Source organism: Garra rufa, chromosome 20 (genome assembly GCF_049309525.1).
Source record: "Garra rufa chromosome 20, GarRuf1.0, whole genome shotgun sequence".
NCBI classification, from domain to species: Eukaryota; Metazoa; Chordata; class Actinopteri; order Cypriniformes; family Cyprinidae; genus Garra; species Garra rufa.
The window spans coordinates 22,569,511-22,589,945 of record NC_133380.1 but is presented as its reverse complement, the minus strand read 5'-3'; the positions used below and the strand labels follow the sequence as shown (position 1 = coordinate 22,589,945).

The window sequence follows — 20,435 nt, the reverse complement described above, 5'->3', positions numbered from 1 at the left end:
CTAAATCCTTTTGAAATACACTACATTTTCATTTATTATATTTTAACAACAGAAGGAGTAACAGAACCACAGATAATTTAGTACCTATGGTAGTTCGTCAGAAACTATAGTGATTTTAGGTACTGAGATGATATATAGTCAAACCAAAAATTATTCAGACACCATTAAGTGAGGATAACAAAATAAAACTGTGACATATTATACCCAAAAATGCTTCATACAGTGGACTACCAGTAAAACTGATAACATTTCCGGACCAAAAATTTAATTTGACACTTGACCTGACCATGTTTTTTTTTAGATTATCAAGATGAGTTTGTTTTGACAGTTCTTGGTATATTTTACTACTATTTCCTAAACTATAGCAAATAAACTGTGATAATGTGACAAATGTTGAAGGTGCCTAAATAAATATTGATTTGACTGTAATTCATTTCTGATTATCAATATGAATTTGTTCTGACACAGTTTATCTTTTGAGTTCTTGTCCTTTTTTATTACCATTTTCTAAACGATAGCAAATAAACTGTGATAATGTGAGAAATGTTGAAGGTGCCTGAATACATTTGGGTTTGACTATAATAAAGACTGAAGAGTATAGCACTTTGTTTTCATTGTCTGTAACTGTGTTTTAAAGCTATGCGTCATAAATTCTGAACATTTCTGTAACAAAATAGTTCAGAAATCTACTACAAGTCTAAACCATGTAACATGACATTATGTCAAAAGAGCGTTGTTATAATCAACTTTATGTTATTCTTTTTGTTACAACTAACAATATTGTGTATTAATTTACTGTGGTAATTCAAATAACTTATATTACTATCTCCTAACCACTCTATCCTTACTGAAATTCCAACTTTTTATTTTAAAATGGCAAGCATATGGGGAAAAAATCTTAAAAATAGCAAGGATGCCTAGTTTTGTCAGCTGTAGAGAAAAACCTTCAATGTTATATCTATCAAACATGAGACTGAGATTCAGTTGATACCATTTCTGTTATTTAACATCCATTAATCACCATTCTCTTTATATTTCTTACACAAAAACCTACAACTTCCACTGTCATGGTCATGTATGTCGCTTAAACCGACGGTGTTACAACGTTACACATGAGGGAATGAGGAGACCCCAGGACAGCGGAAATCTATTTCTGGTGTGTCTATGAACCCTCAGCACATTCCTGCCAAACTCTGCCGCTCCATCACTTCAAAACTAAAGACAACTTCCCTCCATTGATCAAGGCCCGTAAATACACACAAACACGACTTACTGTAGCGAACACAAACGAAAGGAAGAACACGACAAATGACTCAGTGACTGTTATCACGTGAACCAACCACAGCCAGGTCCTCTAACAATTCAAATAGCGTTTGAAAACATTCTAGCGACTAATACATATGCATTGTTATGTAAATGAGAGGACTTTGGTGAGGAATAATACTTTTCTTGATTAGATAGGCTAACTTATCAGTGCAAAAGTCAAATTCACTTTTTGATTTATATGTATTAAAGACTGTCTAATACGTATGAAATAATTAGTTTTCTCGTATGAAGCCAAGTGAGAGCGTGAGTTCTTCACAATAGAGTGATGGTGACTTACAACACAACTTCTATTATGTAACACGGCTAGAGAATGAAACTGTCATCAATTTCTAAAAGTGCTTGAGGAAGCCAACCAATAAACTTTATCTTTTAAACACGAGCGTTACTAAAAACACCACATAACAATTTGATTTTTTAGAATAAAAATAACGCATCAGTGTATGTGTGTTAAATGACCAAACAAACGCCATTTAAAGCTAGCGATTATTAGACAACGTCTGCTAATATATAATTTGATTCGTTTTAGTGAGTGTAATTCATAGAAATGTCCAATAAGGGATGATGATAGTTCGCTGGTCAAGCGCAGTGTGTTCGGCTAGCTACATATAACTGGATAATAGCATTTAATACATTCACGCCGACCAGGCAACTTTCATTCCGAAAGACGCATCGTGCAATTCAACATTATTAGACCTGGAACATTTTGTCTCCACTGTTTCGCTAGGGTTTTTTGTTGATGTGAGTGCGGCTGATTTCGTGCACATGCTAAAAACGCCTGTAACCAAGTCAAGTTACTGAAACGTCATAGCTTAAGCAATAGAGCCAGGCACTCATACGAGCGAGCACAAGTCACCTTTTTTTGGAGACGGGAAAAAAGATGCAGGCAGCGCCAAATCGCTCGGTAGAGCCAAGGTCGAATAGGGCAAAGGGTAAAATACATAAATATTTGGGAATGCATTTCGTTTCTTACCAGTGAGGAGTTTTTCAAGTCGGTTTTAGATGCCGTGTCTTTTTCCGCCTAGTCGTTCACGACCTCATTCCAATATGGCACAAAGTGTGAGCGCGCATGCGCCGCCTCTCGCGCGAGCCTCTCATCCACGAGCCCGGGGATTGATATTTTTTGGCTTTCAGCGATTAAAAAGACGAACTTGCCACATATTCCAACACAGTGTTTACAAGGACCCACCGAAACAACACTGAAATAACGTTAAAACAGCACTTTTGTTGATTATTACAGCTTTTACTTGAAATGTATATAGGGTGAACAATAAAAACGCTGGGACGCAATATTAAACGCTTGCTTGCAACTGTCAAAACCTGTTCAGGTCTTCAGTCTAGCGATTATTCTGCTTTAAGTTATTAGGATGTATACAATCTATAATGTGGTACAGAAAATTTGCCGCCCTGCCTCTCTGTCGTTTTGTTCAGTAAAGTGTTTGTCCTATTGGCTAGAATGTACCATTAAACACAGCTTAATCTATCGGAACTGCGCCACGCTGAGCAGCCAGTTCTAAATGTAATTAATCTTTCTGGATCTTTCTACATTTCATATATTGAAGATATTGAACTTTGTTTTGAACAAAATCTCCCCTTTTTTATTGTCCACATTTCAAAACACTTGAAAGAAAATAATTTCCTTAAGGTTTAAAATATTAATTAGCTTTGATTATCAGGTCAGGAAGTGATATTTGTTCTCATAAAGTATAGATAATTTTCCCAAAGGCTTATCTCATTGAAAAAGAAACAGAAACTAAAAGGCTTTTATTAGTTTACTTTATTTAAAACCTTTGGATAGTCTTTTTTTACACGCATATTATCTAATCTTTTGGCAATAGGACGGACGTTTTTGTAAACTATGTTCTGCAATTATCTTTTACTAATTTATTTACTTTTGACAGAGGGCATTTTTCATCATGGATGACTCATGAAAACTAATTAGTTGTGGAAATTAAATTATAGCCATGTGACCCTTGACAACAAAAACAGTCATAAGGGTCCATTTTTTGAAATTGAGATTTATACATAATCTGAAAGCTGAATAAATCAGCTTTCTGTTGATGTATGGTTTAGGATAGGACAATATTTAGCTGAGATACAACTGATTGAAAATCTGAGGGTGCAAAAAAATCTAAATGTTGGGAAAGTCGCCTTTAAAATTGTCCAAATGAAGTTCTGAGCAATGCATATTACTAATCAAAAATTAAGTTTTGATCTATTTATGGTAGGAAATTTACTAAATATCTTCATGGAACATAAGCTTTATTTAATATCTTAATGATTTTTAGCTTAAACAATTGATCATTTTGACCCACAATGTATTTTTGGCTATTGCTACAAATATACCCACGCTACTGAAGACTGGTTTTGTGGTCTAAGGTCACATATTAGTAAAACTACTGGGAAATATACAGAGTAAGACTAGAAAGTTGAAAACTAAAATGCGGCATATTTTATTATTTCACATCAGAAAATTGTACCAAAAAGAAAGCGATAATTGAAAAATACATGCATAGGGGCCTATTTGTTTTTACTTTGAAGTTTTATAATGTGAATCAATTTTATTCAAAATGGGTTTCCCACTAGTCAAACATGTGATCACTGATATGTTTACATACATTTTTCATTATGAATGACCCAAGAAAACGAATTAGTTGTGGAAATTAAAGTATTCTACTCTATAAATAATTACAGGGAACTATACAAAGTAAGACCAGAAACTTGTAACAAAACTGTAGCATATTTTATTATTTCTATCAGGAGATTGTGGCAAAAAGGTAGCAATAATTAAATAATACATGTATATAGGGGCCTATTTGTTTTTACTTTGAAATAGTTTTACAATGTGAATCGATCAGTATTTTATTCAAAATGGGGTTCCCTTTGGTCAAACATGTGATCACTGATTTGTTTACATGTATTTTTCATCAGGAATGACCCAAGAAAACTAATTAGTTGTGGAAGTTAACAGTATTTTATTATGTAAGTACAACTACTTGAAAATACACAAAGTAAGACCAGAAACAAAATTGTAGTATATGTTTAATACTTCTATCAGGAAATTGCAGCAAAAGGGTATTTTTCAAATGATCCAAGAATACAAGCTGCATTTTCTTGAATGTGATTCTGGACCACAAAATCAGTTGTAACAGCACAGCACAGACATATAGTCTACAATACATTGTATGGGTCAAAATGACCCTTTTTTTCTTTTATGCCAAAAATGTATTAGGATATTAAGTAAAGATCATGTTCCATGAAGATATTTAGTCAATTTCCTACCATAAATATGACAAAACTTAATTTTTGATTAGTAATTTGCGTTGCTAAGAACTTAATTTAAACAACTTTAAAGGCGATTTTCTCAATATTTTTTTTGCACCCTCAGATTCCAGATTTTCACATTTCAAATGTTGTCCTATCAATGGAAAGCTTATTTATTCAGCTTTCAGATGTATGAATCACCCTTATGACTGGTTTTGTGGTCCAGAAGCACAAATGGTTAATGAAAATAGTTGTGAAAATGAAAGTAGTCTATGTTTTATTCGTAATGTCAATACTGGAAACTATACAAAGTAAGACCAGAAAGTTGAAAACAAAAATGTAGCATATTTTAGTATTTCTATTAGAAAATTATGGCAAAAAGGACGCGGTAATCAAATAATAAATGCATTTTAGTTTTTACTTTTAAAATTCTATAGTTTTATAATGTGAAAATAGGATCTCAAACGTGACCACCGTCGTGGTGTTTCCATCTATTGTGAACATGATTTTAGCCAGTTTAATACTATTAATAGATCTTTGAAATGTTTTATTGCACCACATATGGTAGTAACACCTGTACGCTAACGTGTTTTACGTGCTTCCTTTCATGTAGCTTCGATCCAGACATCTTTCAAAGGCACAAACTGAAATTAAACAGCTCAGGTCATGTGACTGTTTACACCCGCCATGTAAAAATGTTCACATGGAATCAAGACAGTCCGCACTTTCATTTATAGTTGGAACTTAGGTGTATATACACCGATAACTTTTTAAAACCTTTTAACAAAAAATAAAATTTAGTCACACGTATTACTAGAGGATCTGAATTACTAAAACGCTCAGGGATCTTTAGGTCAAACGAGGCTTAACGTGTCGTTTAAACTCATATTCGCTAGATGGCAGTAGTTTCAATCTTTTCAGATTAGTTTAAGCGGCTCAGCACAAAGTACATTGAACAAACGTGTTCTTGTCAGTCCCTTAGCAAAATTATCTAAATAACAGTATCTGAATCTCAATTAAATATGGGATGTTCTTTAAAGTTTACTTATTTGTGACCCTAGACCACAAAACCAGTCATAAGGGTCCATTTTTGAATACGCTTTCGATTGATGTATGGTTTGTGGACAATAATTAGCTGAGATATACAACAATTTGAAAATGTAGAATCTGAGGGTGCGAACAAATCTAAATACTGAGAAAATCGCCTTTAAATTTGTCCAAGTTCTTAGCAATGCATATTACTAATCAGAAATGAAGTTTTGATATATATACGGTAGGAAATTTCCCAAATATCATAATGGAACAGCGGTGGTATGGGAATTTTGCAGAAACTGTGGTAAAACTTGACGAATGAAGGTGCAATAAAGCCAAGTCAAAATTCAAGTTGAAGAAACCTTTAATGGTGTTGAGTTCCGAGGAGTAAATTCAGTAAAAAAGGAACATTATTACCTCCAGTAACAACAACAGTTCAGAACAATATACATATATTGTTATATACAGTATCATACTATATTAAAATACCAACATTAAATAATAGTACATATATTTGTACTCTCACTTGCTCGGGAGATGCATATCCTCCACCCACCAATATACTGTACCAATATGCTACCTTTACAGTACCATAAAAGTAACCCTATGTATAAACAACATTAATATTTCTAGGTTTTCATGTTGCAGAGGTTTTAGGTTCACCTACACAAGACTTACAGATCAATAGTGAAACAAAAACACTATTTTGTGCACGCTCAGCTCACGCTGGCAAAATCAGCATTTTAAAAGTACAACTTAAAACTTGTTTCAGATCAACAAGAAAGGATAGATGCAGAAATAAACACCAAATCATCCCGCAAACGAACCTTAGTATGAGATTGAAACGTTGTGTGAGGGCAAACAAAGAGAATTCAAGAGTGTCAAGAAGGCCACTATTCAATCAAATTGCAAAGTCCCAGCATATTATACAGACCACTACAATATACAGTCCCTTTCTTTTGGGTTTCTAGAATCCCTTTTTGTCTCTGTTAAGGGTATTTTTAATAATATGAACATGTATATATATATATAATCTATGTTAGGGATATTACAGTAACAAATATAGTACATCATCAAATAAAATTTTGATTTAAAGTTTGATCATTTGATTAAAGAAGACATAAATACAGCATTATCTATTTGGATCATCCAGAAAGTATAACAAGTGTAACACTGGTTGAACTCCTGGCTCCTGTAGGCCGTTTCTGATTTGACTTGGGGGCAGGTTTAGACAATCCAGGATGTCTTATTTTTCTATAATGGTTTCCATTTTGGGGTTAATGAAAGAAAATCCAGCAAAGGCCATCTGGTCCATGGAGTCTATCAGGTTCTTGTCACTTTGAGAGAGACGAGGCTTCTCGCTGAGAAACTCCCGGTCAAAGTTGCTACAGTCATTGGGGGATTTCTGCAAAAAGAAGGAAGAGAGATTTAAGAAAATACTCCTTAAATCACTTTCAAGATTGTTAAAGGGGTCATATCCTACTTCTTTTTTATCTCTAGTGTGAACAGTCTGTTGTTAAAAGTGTCTACAGTTAAAATGTTTGGGGTGAGAAAGAAGTCTTCAGTGTCACATGATCCTTAAAGAGATGAAAATTCTGTCATTAATTACTCCTTCACGTCATTCCAAACTCGTAAGACCTTCAGTCATCTTCAGAAATCAAATTTAGATGTTTTTGATGAGCACTGTTAACAGGACATTGTTAAAATAGTCCATGTGACAGCAGTGGTTCAAGCATAATGTTATAAAGCTACAAGAATACTTTTTGTGCTCAAACAAAACAAAAATAATGAATTTATTCAGTAATTACTTCGACGCACGTTCACAAGAGTACCACAAACCTTGTCTATGCAGGGTCAGAAAGCTCTCGGATTTCATCAAAAATGTCTTAACTTGTGTTCTGAAGAAGAACGAACAACTTGCGGGTTTGGAACAACATGAGGGTGAGTAATTAATGACAGAATTTTCATTTTTTTGTGAACTATCCCTTTAAGAAATCATTCTAATATGAAAAGCATTTCTTAAAACAACTGTAATTATCATCAATGTTCAAAACATTTGTGCTTTTAATATTTTTGACAGCATTTTAAGTGACTTAGAAATGGTTTTGTAAGATTATATATGTGACCCTGGACCACAAAACCAGTCATAAGGGTAAATTTTCTGAAACTGAGATTTTATACATTGACTAAAAGCTGAATAAATAAGCTTACAATTGATGTATGGTTTGTTAGGAAAGCCAATATTTATCCGAGATACAAATATTTAAGAATCTGAGGGTGCAAAAAAATTAAGTACTTAGTAATGCATATTACTAATCAAAAATTACGTTTTGATGTATTTACGGTGAGAAATTTACAAAGTATGTTCATGGAACATGATCTATACTTAATATCCTAATGATTTTTGGCATAAAAGAACTATCACGAAAATCGATAATTTTGACCCATACAATGTATTTTTTGCTATTGCTACAAATATACCTGTACTCCTTATGACTGGTTTTGTGGTCCAGGGTCACATATTAGTAAGACAAAATAATAGCGTACCATGACTGGGTGAGTCAAGTTTCTGAATACATCATATGCTCTGATGTAATGTATACTGTGAATCTGACAATCTATTCATCAGTCTGACGCCAGCAACTTAGTAAATAAACCGTCCACTTGGACTGTGGAGGAAGTTTTGATTTTTTAAAGTTACGGCATTTTTTCCATCGTAAATCCAACTCTTATCTCAACAGATTGAGGAAAATTCGATTGCTCACAACATGACACAACCTCTTTAAAAAAGATTTCCTGTTAGTGTAATTTCATCATTAGTGCACACATAAGGCAAAGGTTATTGGTGTATCATTAACTTTTTCACAAGTTTTCAGCCATGAACACTACACTAGCTAAACATTTATGACAGATATTTTGCTACTGCTGTTTGCTTATTGAGTACAGCAATAAGCCATGAAACACAAACAGTCCTTGCTTTGCATTATTTACATATATTTTCACACTTTGAAACATGCAATGAATCAGATTCAATTATTAAATAAAATCATGCAGGCGAAACCTCTCTTAAAGGGATAGTTCACTCAAAAATGATGCCGTTCCAAACCCATAAGACCTTGTTCATCCTCAAACACAAATTGAGATATGTACGATGAAATCCGAGAGCTTTCTGACTCTGCATAGACAGCAACGGAACTGACACGTTCAATACCCTGAAAGGTAGTAAGGACACGAGTCATGGTTCTTTTGTGAACGAAAATCGAAGACTGATACGGACACATGAGATCGTTGAATAAAGTTGTTATTTTTGTTTTCTGCGCACACATATAGTATTCTCGTAACTTCATAAAAGTAAAGTTGAACCACTGATGTCACATGGACTATTTTAACAATGTCCTTACTACCTTTCTGGACCTTGAACGTGTCAGTTGCGTTGCTGTCTATGGAGGGGTCAGAAAGCTCTCGGATTCGATCATAAATATCTTAATTTTTGTTTCGAAGATGAATGAAGGCCTTATGGGTTGGGTAAGACATGAGGGTGAGTAATTAATGACAGAATTTCCATTTTTGGGTGAACTAAGCAGCTCCGGGTGAATGGCGTAGGACGTCTGCGTTGCGTATGCGCCAGTGAGTTTTGTGAAAACCAACGATATTACTGCGCCTGCTGCGTCCATATTACAGCAGCAAACTTCCCTGACTATTACGCCAGAATGGGAGTGTAGTTCCTAATCTTATCGGCCTAGAAAATCGCAGCTTTACATTTTCCGCTGGTATTAGTACACAATATAAGTACAGAAGAGTCAAGTTTTAAATAGGTCAAATATGGAAACTCGTTGGTAATTTTTGAACGCAATGCTATTGGTCTAATAGGATTCAATGATCTATGCTAAGCTATGCTAAAAGTCATATCGCCAGAACAGGAGAACGGCTGAATGGATTTCAAAGCGGTAAAACTCAACTTAACTCGGGGGGAGTTGGAGAATGAGCCTATTTCCGAAAAAAGTGGAGTGTTCCTTTAAATTCTTGTTTCAGCCAGGAAAGCATTTTAAAAATGGCATCTAATATTTAAATTTCATTTTATTTTAGCTTTATATCAACTAACAGGGCTCTAGACTCATTCTACCCATTGGTGTTTGAGACTAACTTTCTCAGTTGGCCGCAGGAGCACATAATTTGGTCGCATTTTTGCTACAACATGGGATGAATCAATGCATGCTGATGAACTTTTATCATAGTTTATAATTATAGTAACAAAAGGGGTTAACAATCAATCTGTTCTTTGTCATAAGTAGTATTATTTGTGAACGGGAGTTCCTCCTTTTGCTATGTTATAAGACGGGCTTCGGGTGCTTTCGCTTTCGAATTTGCGATTCTGTCACGTTTTACAAGAAAAGATATTTGTCTGTTTTGCTTTCATCTATACACCTTTCACTTTTTAAGACTAAAACAAAAGATGGATTCATTGTTATTCTTAATTAAAAAACAATGACAAACTAGCTTACATAACGTTTTTTTAACAAAAGCAAACTATTATATACACTGACTAATGAATTACAGAACATTTAGCAAACACTAATGAATCAAATAAAGAAAATGAAAAGAAAGCTTCTATAGCGTAACGTGAGGTAAATAGCAAAGATAACAAGCCTTTCCAAAATGAAAACAAAAAGAAAAGTAAAACTAAACTGGCTGTTGGTGACAATGTTTGCATTTTTTCCCCACAAGAATACCAACCGGCTCACCTTGTCTGGTTTAAGAAGCAGTGTTTTACTTTACTTTAGCTCAGTGTTGTTTTTGACAACCATCTTAGATTTAGTCTTAGTCTTAGTCTTTTGGACTAAAATGCTTATTAGTTTTAGTCAAATTTTAGTCACTTCTATATGTGATAGTTTTAGTCCAATTTTAGTCGACGAAAAGTCAAAAAGGTTTTAGTCTAGTTTTAGTCAAAAAAGGAGAAAAAGTAGTCTTTTAACAAATTAATGTAGGTCAGTAAGTATTTTGCTGTTGGGTAGTGTCACTTATAAGTTCTGAAAATAGCAGATCTATAGTTCAACACAATGTGAGCTTCCGGATCGACTATTTTCACCAATAATTACAATAATGAAGGAATGTTTTAAAACATAAAAGACAAACAAGGATGGAATGCTAAAACGGCTTGCCATACAATAATGGCAAAGAGTATTTAATGCTAAAACGGCTTGCCATAGCGGCAGATACGTTTTAGATTTTGATTGGCATGCACAATAAGCAGAAATGTCATGCATTTTAAACGTCTGACGGACCACCCACTAACATTTTCGTCTATTCTCGTCTCGTCAACGAAAACTCACACACGTCTCGTCATGTTTTAGTCATCAACGAGCCATTTTTATCTCGTCATCGTCTCGTTATCGTCATGAAAAAAAGTGGCGTCAATGAAATGATTTCGTCATCGTCATCGTCATCGTTGACGAAAACAACACTGCTTTAGCTTGAAAACCAAATCCTCCATCCGCCATCATTTCCTCAATATTTGCGGCATTTCACACGCAATGCACACCTTCACGCTCGTGTTGACGTGGCAAGTATAAACCAGGCTCTACACCTGAAGCACTTGCACTGAAAGCTCCTCTGTTTATGTGATCAGTGAAATCTGACTCAATGCTCACTGCTACAATGTGCTGCGACTCTGCAGCGCACGCTGTATGGAGCAGACACTTTGTCAAATTTGAACTCGCACATTCTCAAAAAATATTCGCAGTCTAGAGTCTAGAGCCCTGACTAAGAAAAAACATTTTTAATAGTAAATTCAAGTCAGAATCCTACCACTTTTGGCTTGAATGGGGGAGACACCTCTCGTTTCTCCAGAGCAGGCCAATTGATTGTCTTGAAGAAAGCATGTCCACGGATATTTCCCACAACACCAAGCCGTCGAGTCGGATCTCGCTCAAATAACTGAAAATGTAAAAGGTACAGATTACATAAATTTCCCGAAGGGTGGTGACTCTATAAAGCATCGGTACTGACAGCGTTCATTAGAATAAATCAGACTCACCTTCTCCAGAAGGTCTTTGGCCTCTTTGGTAATCCATCGTGGGTAGTGAGGTACATCCATGCGGATCGACTCGAACAGCTCATCTTCATCATCACCCTGGAACGGCGACTGGCCTATCAGCATCTCGTAGAGCAGCACACCGAACGACCACCAGTCCACAGAGAAACTGTATTTCTGTCCCAGCAGGATCTCAGGAGCAATATAATCTGGTGTGCCACAGAACGTGGTTGCTCTGTTTTCTCCAAGCATATTCTCTTTGCACATACCAAAGTCTGCAATCTTTATATGTCCATCCTTGTCCAGCATCACATTGTCCAACTTTAAATCTCTGATTAGAGAGAAAAACAGACATGAGGTTCATTTGAGAATTGTAAATGAAATGGGAAAAGAGCAACGTTTTGCTAAATTACTTGTATATGATATTAAAATAAATACAAAATTGAAATATAAAAGTGAAAACAGTAATTTTGTGAAATATTACAATACACTACCAGTCAAAAGTTTTTTAAACAGTAAGATTTTTTTTTTAAAGAAGACTCTTCTGCTTACCAAGCCTGCATTTATTTGATCCAAAGTACAGTAAAAACGGTACCATTCTGAAATAGTTTTACTATTTGAAAACTGTTTTCTATTTGAATATTTTCAAAGCTGAATTTTTAGTGTCATTACTCCAGTGACATGATCTTTCAGAAATCATTCTAATATTCTGATTTGCTGCTCAAAAAACACTTATTATTATTATGTTGAAAACAGCTCAGAAATTTTTTTTCAGGTTTATTTGATGAATAGAAAGTTCAGAAGAACAGCATTTATCTGAAATAGAAATCTTCTGTAACATTATAAATGTCTTTATCATCACTCTTGATAAATTTAAAGCATCCTTGCTAAATAACATTATTCATTTCTATAATGTCTTCCCCAAGCTTTTGAATGGTATAGTGTACAATGTTACAAAAGCTTTTTATTTCAGATAAATGCTGATCTTTGGATCTTTCTATTCATCAAAGAATCCTAAATAAAAGTACTCAACTTGTTTTAAATATAGATAATAATAATAAATGTTTCTTGAACAGCAAATCGGCATATTAGAATGATTTCTGAAGGATCATGTGACACTGAAGACTGTAATGATGCAAGAAAGTCAGCTTTCAAATCACAGGTATAAATTACATTTTAAAATATATTCAAATAGAAAAGAGTTATTTTAAATAGTAAAAATGATTCAAAATGTATTTTGGATCAAATAAATGCAGGCTTGGTGAACAGAAGAGACTTCTTTAAAAAAACATAAAAAAAACTTTTGACTGGTAGTGTATATTGTTAGAAAATATATTTTAAAATATAAAATATGGCAAAGCAGAATTTTCCACAGCCATTACTTCAGTCTTTAGTGTCACATGATCCTTCAGAAATCATTTTAATATGTTGATGTGGTGCTCAAGATACATTTGCTATTAATATCAATCATAAAAACATTTTTCAGGATGTCTTAATCAACACAAAGTTTAAAAGAACAGCATTTATTTGAAATAATAAAATTATTAAATAATAAATCTCACTGACCCAATTAAAAAAAAAAGAATAAAGTTGCAAAAATCATAAAAAAATAATCAAAATAAAGTTTCTGCAACGAAGAACACTCATTTTACCTGTATATAATTCCTTTAGAGTGGAGGTACTGTAGTCCACAGATGATTTCAGCAGAATAAAACCTGTGACAAGAACCAGAAACTTGAATCATTATTTCTTGATTACGGAAGATAAATATAGATATGCTAGTTTTGAGATTATTTATTCAGAATGAAGGTCACTCACGTAGCTCTGTACAAATCAAAACGCCCCTTATCCTGAATGTGGAACATCAGATCTCCTCCATTCAGATACTCCATCACAAAGAATAAGTGCTCCTATTGATAAACACACAAATCATTATCATTACTGACAGACTGAGGATCGTGAAAATATATTTTTTACCAAAAACGAATGACCAGAGCATATCATTCTAAAGCATATCAATTGAGCCTGTCAAACAAGGAAAAATCAAAGCTGCTGACAAAGCGATTTAACATAGTACTAAGTATTTTATATTTTTCCCCTCAGTACATTCCTGGACTGCACAGACACATTGACAGTAAAGCTGTAAAGTATTTCCTCAAAGTTGTAATTTCAAAATATAGCATGAGATCTCAAACAACCCCTTATTTTGTTTACAACATCCAGTGTCATTCTCATAATGTTTGATGTCAAACTCATTGTCCCTCACGCATGCCAAGCAGGCTGATGTGTTGATCAAATCCCGACAGTCACGGAAACCTAGCATGTGTAACGGGGGGAACGAGTTCTTCAGCATACATTAAGGTAATGATAAAGCTTTGTTCCCGCAATTGGTTCCATTGATGTAACCATTGTTGTACGTCATCTGACAGGAATAGTTTTCACTTTGCCCAACCACATTCCATATTCAGCAGTATCACTAATTCATTTAAAAGGATTAGTACACCCAAAAATGCAAATTCTGTCATTAATTACTCACCTTCATGTTGTTCTTAACCCATAAGAACTCTGTTTGTCTTCGGAATACAAATTATTTTTGCTGAAATTCACGAGCTTTCTGACCCTGCATAGACAGCAACACAACTGACACGTTTAAGGCCAAGAAAGGTAAGGACATTGTTAAAATAGTCCATGTGACATCAAAGGTTCAACCTTAAATTTATCAAGCTACTGGAATACTTTTGTGAGCAAATAAAGCCAAAAATAATGACTTTATTCACAAAAAGTATTCTCATAGCTTCATAAAATTAAGGTTGAACCACTGATGTCACATGGACCATTTTATCGATGTCCTTACTACCTTTCTGGGTCTTTAATGTGTCAGTTGCATTGCTGTCTATGCAGGGTCAGAAAGCTCTTCATAAATATCTGTTCTGAACAGGTTTGGAACGACATGAGGTTGATTTCTTACTATTATCAATGTTAAAAACAGTTGTGCTTTTTATTATTGCATTATAGACATCTTGAATGTCACTTGAATGCGTCTGTGCTGAATAAAAGTATTACCCCAGACTAATGGTAGTGTATGTGTAACACATTATTTGGAAGAAAGCTCACCTTCGACTGAAAGGTACAGTAGAGGTGTGTGAGGAAAGGGTTTTCCCAGGCTAATGCTAACACTCTTTTTTCCACCATCGTGCACTCCACGTCATCGTCCATAAGCACCACATCCTTCTTCAGGGCCTTTACAGCAAAATATTCTCCCCTTCCTTTGAGCTCAGCGAGCAACACCTGACACAACATGGGAGTTGTTTAAAAACCGGACTTCATAATAATACATTGCAGAATTCTATACACACTGTGTTTCTTACCTTTCCAAAGCTGCCTTTGCCCAGCACCTTGTGGAACACGAAGTTGGTTATGGAGATGCGGTGTGCGATGGTGCTGGTGGGAGGGGTAGGGGTCGTATTGTCCCATAGTTTTCCAAACTGAGAGCCCTCCGCTAATACTTGTGAACACAAATATACACCAATGCCCACACATTAATAAATGCAAGGTTATTATAGTTTAATGAAACTTAAACATTTTTGTTATTTCAAATTGGGTCCCACTTTATATTAGGTGGCCTTAACTACTATGTAATTACATCAGAATATCATCAGAAAAATAAGTACAAGCACAGCACTTACTGTGTTAATATTGTATTGCAAAATACTTTTGGTGCTATTGAGGTGGGATACGGTTAAGGTTAGAGGCAGATTTGGTGGTATGGGTAGGTTTAAGGGTGGGTTAAGGCAGCGGTTCCCAATTCCAGTCCTCGCGCCCCACCGCTCTGCACATTATGCATGTCTCTCTTAGTTAACACACCTGATTCAGATAACCAGCTCATTAGAAGTGAGGTCCGTGCAGGAACTGCGATCCGATTGACATGGTCCCTGCAAAGTGTTCATTGCTCCCTGCTCCCTAAGCGGGGGAAATCTGTTTACTATACTTCGAAACATTCATTCACATATTTGCGCTATGCCACCGCATGCAGCATCTTCACACACAGATGAAACTTACTAGAGAAGTGTGACATAAGTGCATCTGTAAATAAATGCATTTTAAATTTACGTCTCGCACGCTTTAATGACCTTCAAATGGAACACATACGCTCGCTTCGAACTAATGAATAATGGCGGAATATCCTGTGATGTCCACTTCGAAGGGCAGTAACGTTGGAATAGAACAAACGTCGGAAGCAATGCGTGAAACACACAAAATGTGCAGAGCGGTGGGTCGCGAGGACTGGAATTGGGAACCGCTGGGTTAAGGTGTAAGAGATGGGTCAACAGTGTAATTATAAATGTAATTACAGAAATTAATTACAGATGTAATTACATGCAGGTATTTTTTAAATATAAGTACAATGTAAAAACATACCGTTGAGGTCAAAAGTTTCTGCAAAATGTTAAATATTTTACCAAAATAAGAAGGATCATTTACATTTACATTTAGTACTGACCTGAATAAGTTACTTCACATAAAATCCATTTACATATAGCCCACAAGAGAAAATAAGTTAATTATACTGTATAATTAATACTTAATACTGTTTTACCTGAATGATAAACAGCTGTTTTTTTTTTTTGTTTGTTTAGTGATAGTTGTTCATGAGTCTCTTGTTTGTCCTGAACAGTTAAACCGCCTGCTGCTCTGCAGAAAAATCCTTCAGGTTCCACAAATTCTTTGGTTTTTCATCATTTTTGTGTATTTGAACCTTTTCTAACAATGAGTGTATGATTTTGAGATTGATCTTTTCACACTGAGGACAACTGAGGGACTGATGCTCCAGAAGGAAACACGATGCATTAAGAGCCAGGGGTGAAAACTTTTGAACAGAATGAAGATGTGTACATTTTTCTTATTTTGCCTAAATATTATATTTTTTCATTTAGTACTGCCTTTTAGACGCTACATAAGATACTTACATGTGTTCCCAGAAGACAAAATAAGTTAAATTTACCCTCGGGTTCAAATACACAACAATGCAGAAAAACAAATAAATTTGTGGGACCTGAAGGATTTTTCTGAAGAACAGCGGGCAGTTAAGCTGTTCAGGACAAACAAGTGACTCATGAACAACTAGGTAACAACACAGTATTAAAAATCAAGCATGTGTAAACTTTTGAACGGGGTAATTTTTATGAGTTACACTTTTATGAGTTTTATGTGAAATATCTAATTCAGGTCATATATATATATGAAACTAAACTATACTAAAACAAATAAAAATATATATACATATAAATAATGAAATAATGACAAAAACAATAAAATTACTCAATTGAAAATTTAAATTAAAAACTACTTAAAAAATATGTATAAAAACTAAATAAGTATCACGAAAATAAAACTGAAACCAGATTCATTAGGTTTTCATTAGTGGCCACAGAAAGTGAGTTTGAGAGGAAGAGATTTCATACATCTACTAAAACTCACAGTGACACAAGCTGCAAAAATGTCTCAGAAAGGATTACAATGATTATAAATGATACAAACTATTAATTTGTAGATGCCACTTAGTTTGATATTTTGTATTGAATTAAATTAAATTTAAAAAAGTTTTAAATGTGACATAAATCAAATACATTTTGGGGCCACTTTACACTCAAATACAATATAAAAAATAGATAAAAAGGCTAATCTAATATAAGGATAAAAGCCAGGGGAAGCAATAATGCAGCAGGAAATATGCAGTAATGCAAACTCACCACTAGGGTCCACTGGACTGTTTTTATCTATGGCTTGATAGATTCCAATTTCTGACAGAGTGGGATCTGGACGCTTTGTGGAAGATTTCTAAAAACAACCAATGAAAGCATGTTATATTTTGTCTGCTTTATTTCTGGGAATATGCTACATAATGTAATGTTTTAGGTTTCTAAAACAAAAATGTTTCTGCAAATGTCATGAAAAGAAGCCAAGGCAACGGGTTGAATCACTTACCACGCTAACTTGAGTCAAAGCCTCAGCCAGGAGCTTCTGGTTGATTCCGCAAAGGTTGGCAACCTTGGACTGGCATTTATGATGAACGTTCATACTACATTCTGCACAGAGAGAGTTAGTTGCATTAGATATTAACAGAGACGAAAAAGACACTGAGAAAAACAGATGAAAGGCAACCATCAATAAAACAACACCTTCCATACCTTCACACTTGAGGCCTTGTTTGACCATTCCCCACAGCAGACTCCCACAGTGGTCACAGAAGGTCGGGCTCATGTAGTTATGGCTCTTGAAGCGATGTGGCATGTCAATCTTAAAGCGCTCCTTCTGAAACTGCAGATGTACAAAGAGTCCATCAGCACCAGACTGAATCTAAATGCCTGTGGGCACAGATCGCTTTCCAGGAGAGCTCCTTCCTAGCCTCATGGACCCCGCTACTGTAATCAGAGGCTCTCAACCAAATTTTTGGTTTCTCCATGCCAAGATGTTGAGCATTCACATTGGATGTAAGAACCCAAAATGGCCTGTGGTTAGTTTAGTTACCCCGACAGACGTATTTTCAACACGGCTGCTCTACTTTTATAAATGTCACGGCCTTCTATTGATTACTGACAGACTCTGATCCTTGCTCTGTTCGCGATTGGTATTGGAAACAGAAGGACCAGCCCTTTGGAACTACAAGTGAATGTTCCATTCTTGATGAAAAAAGCTTTTTTTTCCCATCCAAAATGGTTAAGGCAGGCATCAGAAAGATGCATGTAATAGCATATTAATGTATTTAGATACTTTGTCATGACATTTACTGTCATAAAATAATCGTATCAAACTTTTTTACAATAGAAATAAGAATATTATAAAAGATTACATTATCTATGCAAACATAAATTAAACACTGAAGCACAGTAAAATTTATAATGAATATGTTATATGGTGAATATATTTAGCAAAAAAAGTTAATATTTCTAGCTGACTAACAAGTTTATAGTCACTGTATATTTTTTTTCTAAGGTACATTTGACATTACACTGTAAAAAGCAATTTGTTCAGTCAACTTAAAATAATTTGTTACCCCGTTGCCTTAACATTACAAATTGCCTATACTTTTTTTGAGTTGACTCAAAATTTTAAGTTTTACTAAATGACAACTTAGATATTTGAGTTGATTCAACTTAAAATTTTAAGGCAGCCGGGTAACAAACACCACTTTTAAGTTTAACAAACCAAATTTGTTGTTTAGTCAACTTGAATATCTAAGTTGTCACTTAGTACAACTTAACATTTCACGTTGACTAAACTTATTTGAGTTGACTGAATTTAAAATTATAAGGCAGCAGTGTAATTATTTTAAGCTGACTCAATTCTTATTTTTTTTTGCACGTGCACGTGACAATGTTTACAAGCTGTTATACTGACGTCTTTGTGCAGATAAAACACTGATTGAGCCATTATATGAGGCAGGATACAGATTCGCTAAGTTGTACTCTTTCTTTCAACACACCTTCAGATGTTAATTCATATTTATTTTGTGCTATAACTGGTATTAAAGCAGAGGAAACTGAGGCACCACATTAAATGGTGCCAAAACAGCATTGTTTGAATACTGTAACAGAATAGACAGAATTTAAAATCTGAGACTTTGCTTCATATCAAAAGTAACAAAGCACAAAGCTTATTATGATTTATTGGATGGGAGATGTGCTACAACATTTAGTTTGTAAACAGAAACCAGGCTACATTAATCGATTCTTGGGATTTAAGAATTGGTATTCTTTTGTAAAAATGAGAATTGATTTAATTGAAAATTGGTTTCAAATCCTTTAACAATAGGCGGCCACCCTATAGAACTGCTTCGAATCTTCTTATAGTCACAGATCCCTTATTGAAGACCCAAATCAAGTGCATTTCTGTGTTGGAGGTTTAGGAGGTTCTTACCACTGTATCTCGACTGTTGGTTGCTGTTCCTGTGCATCTCCCAATGATCTTATCAATGCACTTCTTGTGAATGGCCGCATTGCATTCTGGAAAAGAGGGGGCAGTAAGGTGTAATGTGCGCAAATTACCTTAATAGTACTAAATATCTTATTATGAACAGATTTCAAAAGAGCCCATTATGTTCCACAGAGAAGGGTCATTTACATCCCACAGAAAAATCAGGTCAAAACATAATATTAAATAACTAATTTGTTGTTCAAGGAACAAATCAACTAACATGTATAATGTGTTCTCTTACTGAGAACCAGACGGGAGTGTCTACAATAGCTGTGAAGATACTTACGCCTACATTTGTAGCCCTGCTTGTTGAGACCCCTGGAATGCAAAAAGAGTGTGTTGGAGTATGATATTTGTACACAGTGGGTGATAATGAACTGTTAGTACACAAATGATATAAATCTCAAACTCTTATTAGGGAGACTTTAGAGCACTGATTCTCTTCAACACATACATTCATATACTGTACACAGCGTGAACAAAGCAGTAAAGCACAGCAATCTGTCTCACACAGCACAGGAAGGAGACAGCCCGAGGGACTCTGCTGAGGCGGCTGAAATATCAGAGGAAAGTCCAAGTGCGCTTGCGCACACAAACACAGATGCTATCCAATACTATGACTTACAATCTCACACACACACACACACACACACACACACACACACACACACACACACACACACTAAGATTATTGCTGCCAGACTCTTTTGGTTGCTTAAGATTTCTTTCAGCTATGCCTATGTGAGATGCAATTTTGAAGCATTTCAGATATCTGATAGTGATGAACTAATATTTTCTTGCATCCAATGTT

The 20,435-nt window shown here is 34.9% G+C and overlaps 2 protein-coding genes across 2 annotated transcripts in view; both read right to left on the bottom strand.

Moving 5' to 3' along the window:
- The window catches only part of LOC141293470 (scm-like with four MBT domains protein 1), a 29,691-nt gene extending 27,296 nt beyond the window's left edge, over positions 1–2,395 (bottom strand). Inside the window, exon 1 of the mRNA XM_073825507.1 lies at positions 2,297–2,395. The gene's annotated coding sequence lies outside the window, so the exon portion shown is untranslated. The remainder of the gene's footprint in view (positions 1–2,296) is intronic.
- A 3,570-nt stretch (positions 2,396–5,965) lies between these two features.
- Positions 5,966–20,435, bottom strand: part of LOC141293314 (protein kinase C delta type-like) — a 35,736-nt gene continuing 21,266 nt past the window's right edge. The window contains exons 5-16 of the mRNA XM_073825335.1: positions 19,911–19,942; positions 19,568–19,653; positions 17,839–17,968; positions 17,636–17,736; positions 17,401–17,488; positions 15,019–15,155; positions 14,765–14,938; positions 13,469–13,560; positions 13,303–13,365; positions 11,654–11,981; positions 11,425–11,553; positions 5,966–7,024 (exon numbers count right to left, since the gene is read on the bottom strand). Of these exons, the coding sequence (XP_073681436.1) occupies positions 6,866–7,024; positions 11,425–11,553; positions 11,654–11,981; positions 13,303–13,365; positions 13,469–13,560; positions 14,765–14,938; positions 15,019–15,155; positions 17,401–17,488; positions 17,636–17,736; positions 17,839–17,968; positions 19,568–19,653; positions 19,911–19,942 (1,519 nt within the window). The 3' untranslated portion in view covers positions 5,966–6,865. The remainder of the gene's footprint in view (positions 7,025–11,424; positions 11,554–11,653; positions 11,982–13,302; positions 13,366–13,468; positions 13,561–14,764; positions 14,939–15,018; positions 15,156–17,400; positions 17,489–17,635; positions 17,737–17,838; positions 17,969–19,567; positions 19,654–19,910; positions 19,943–20,435) is intronic.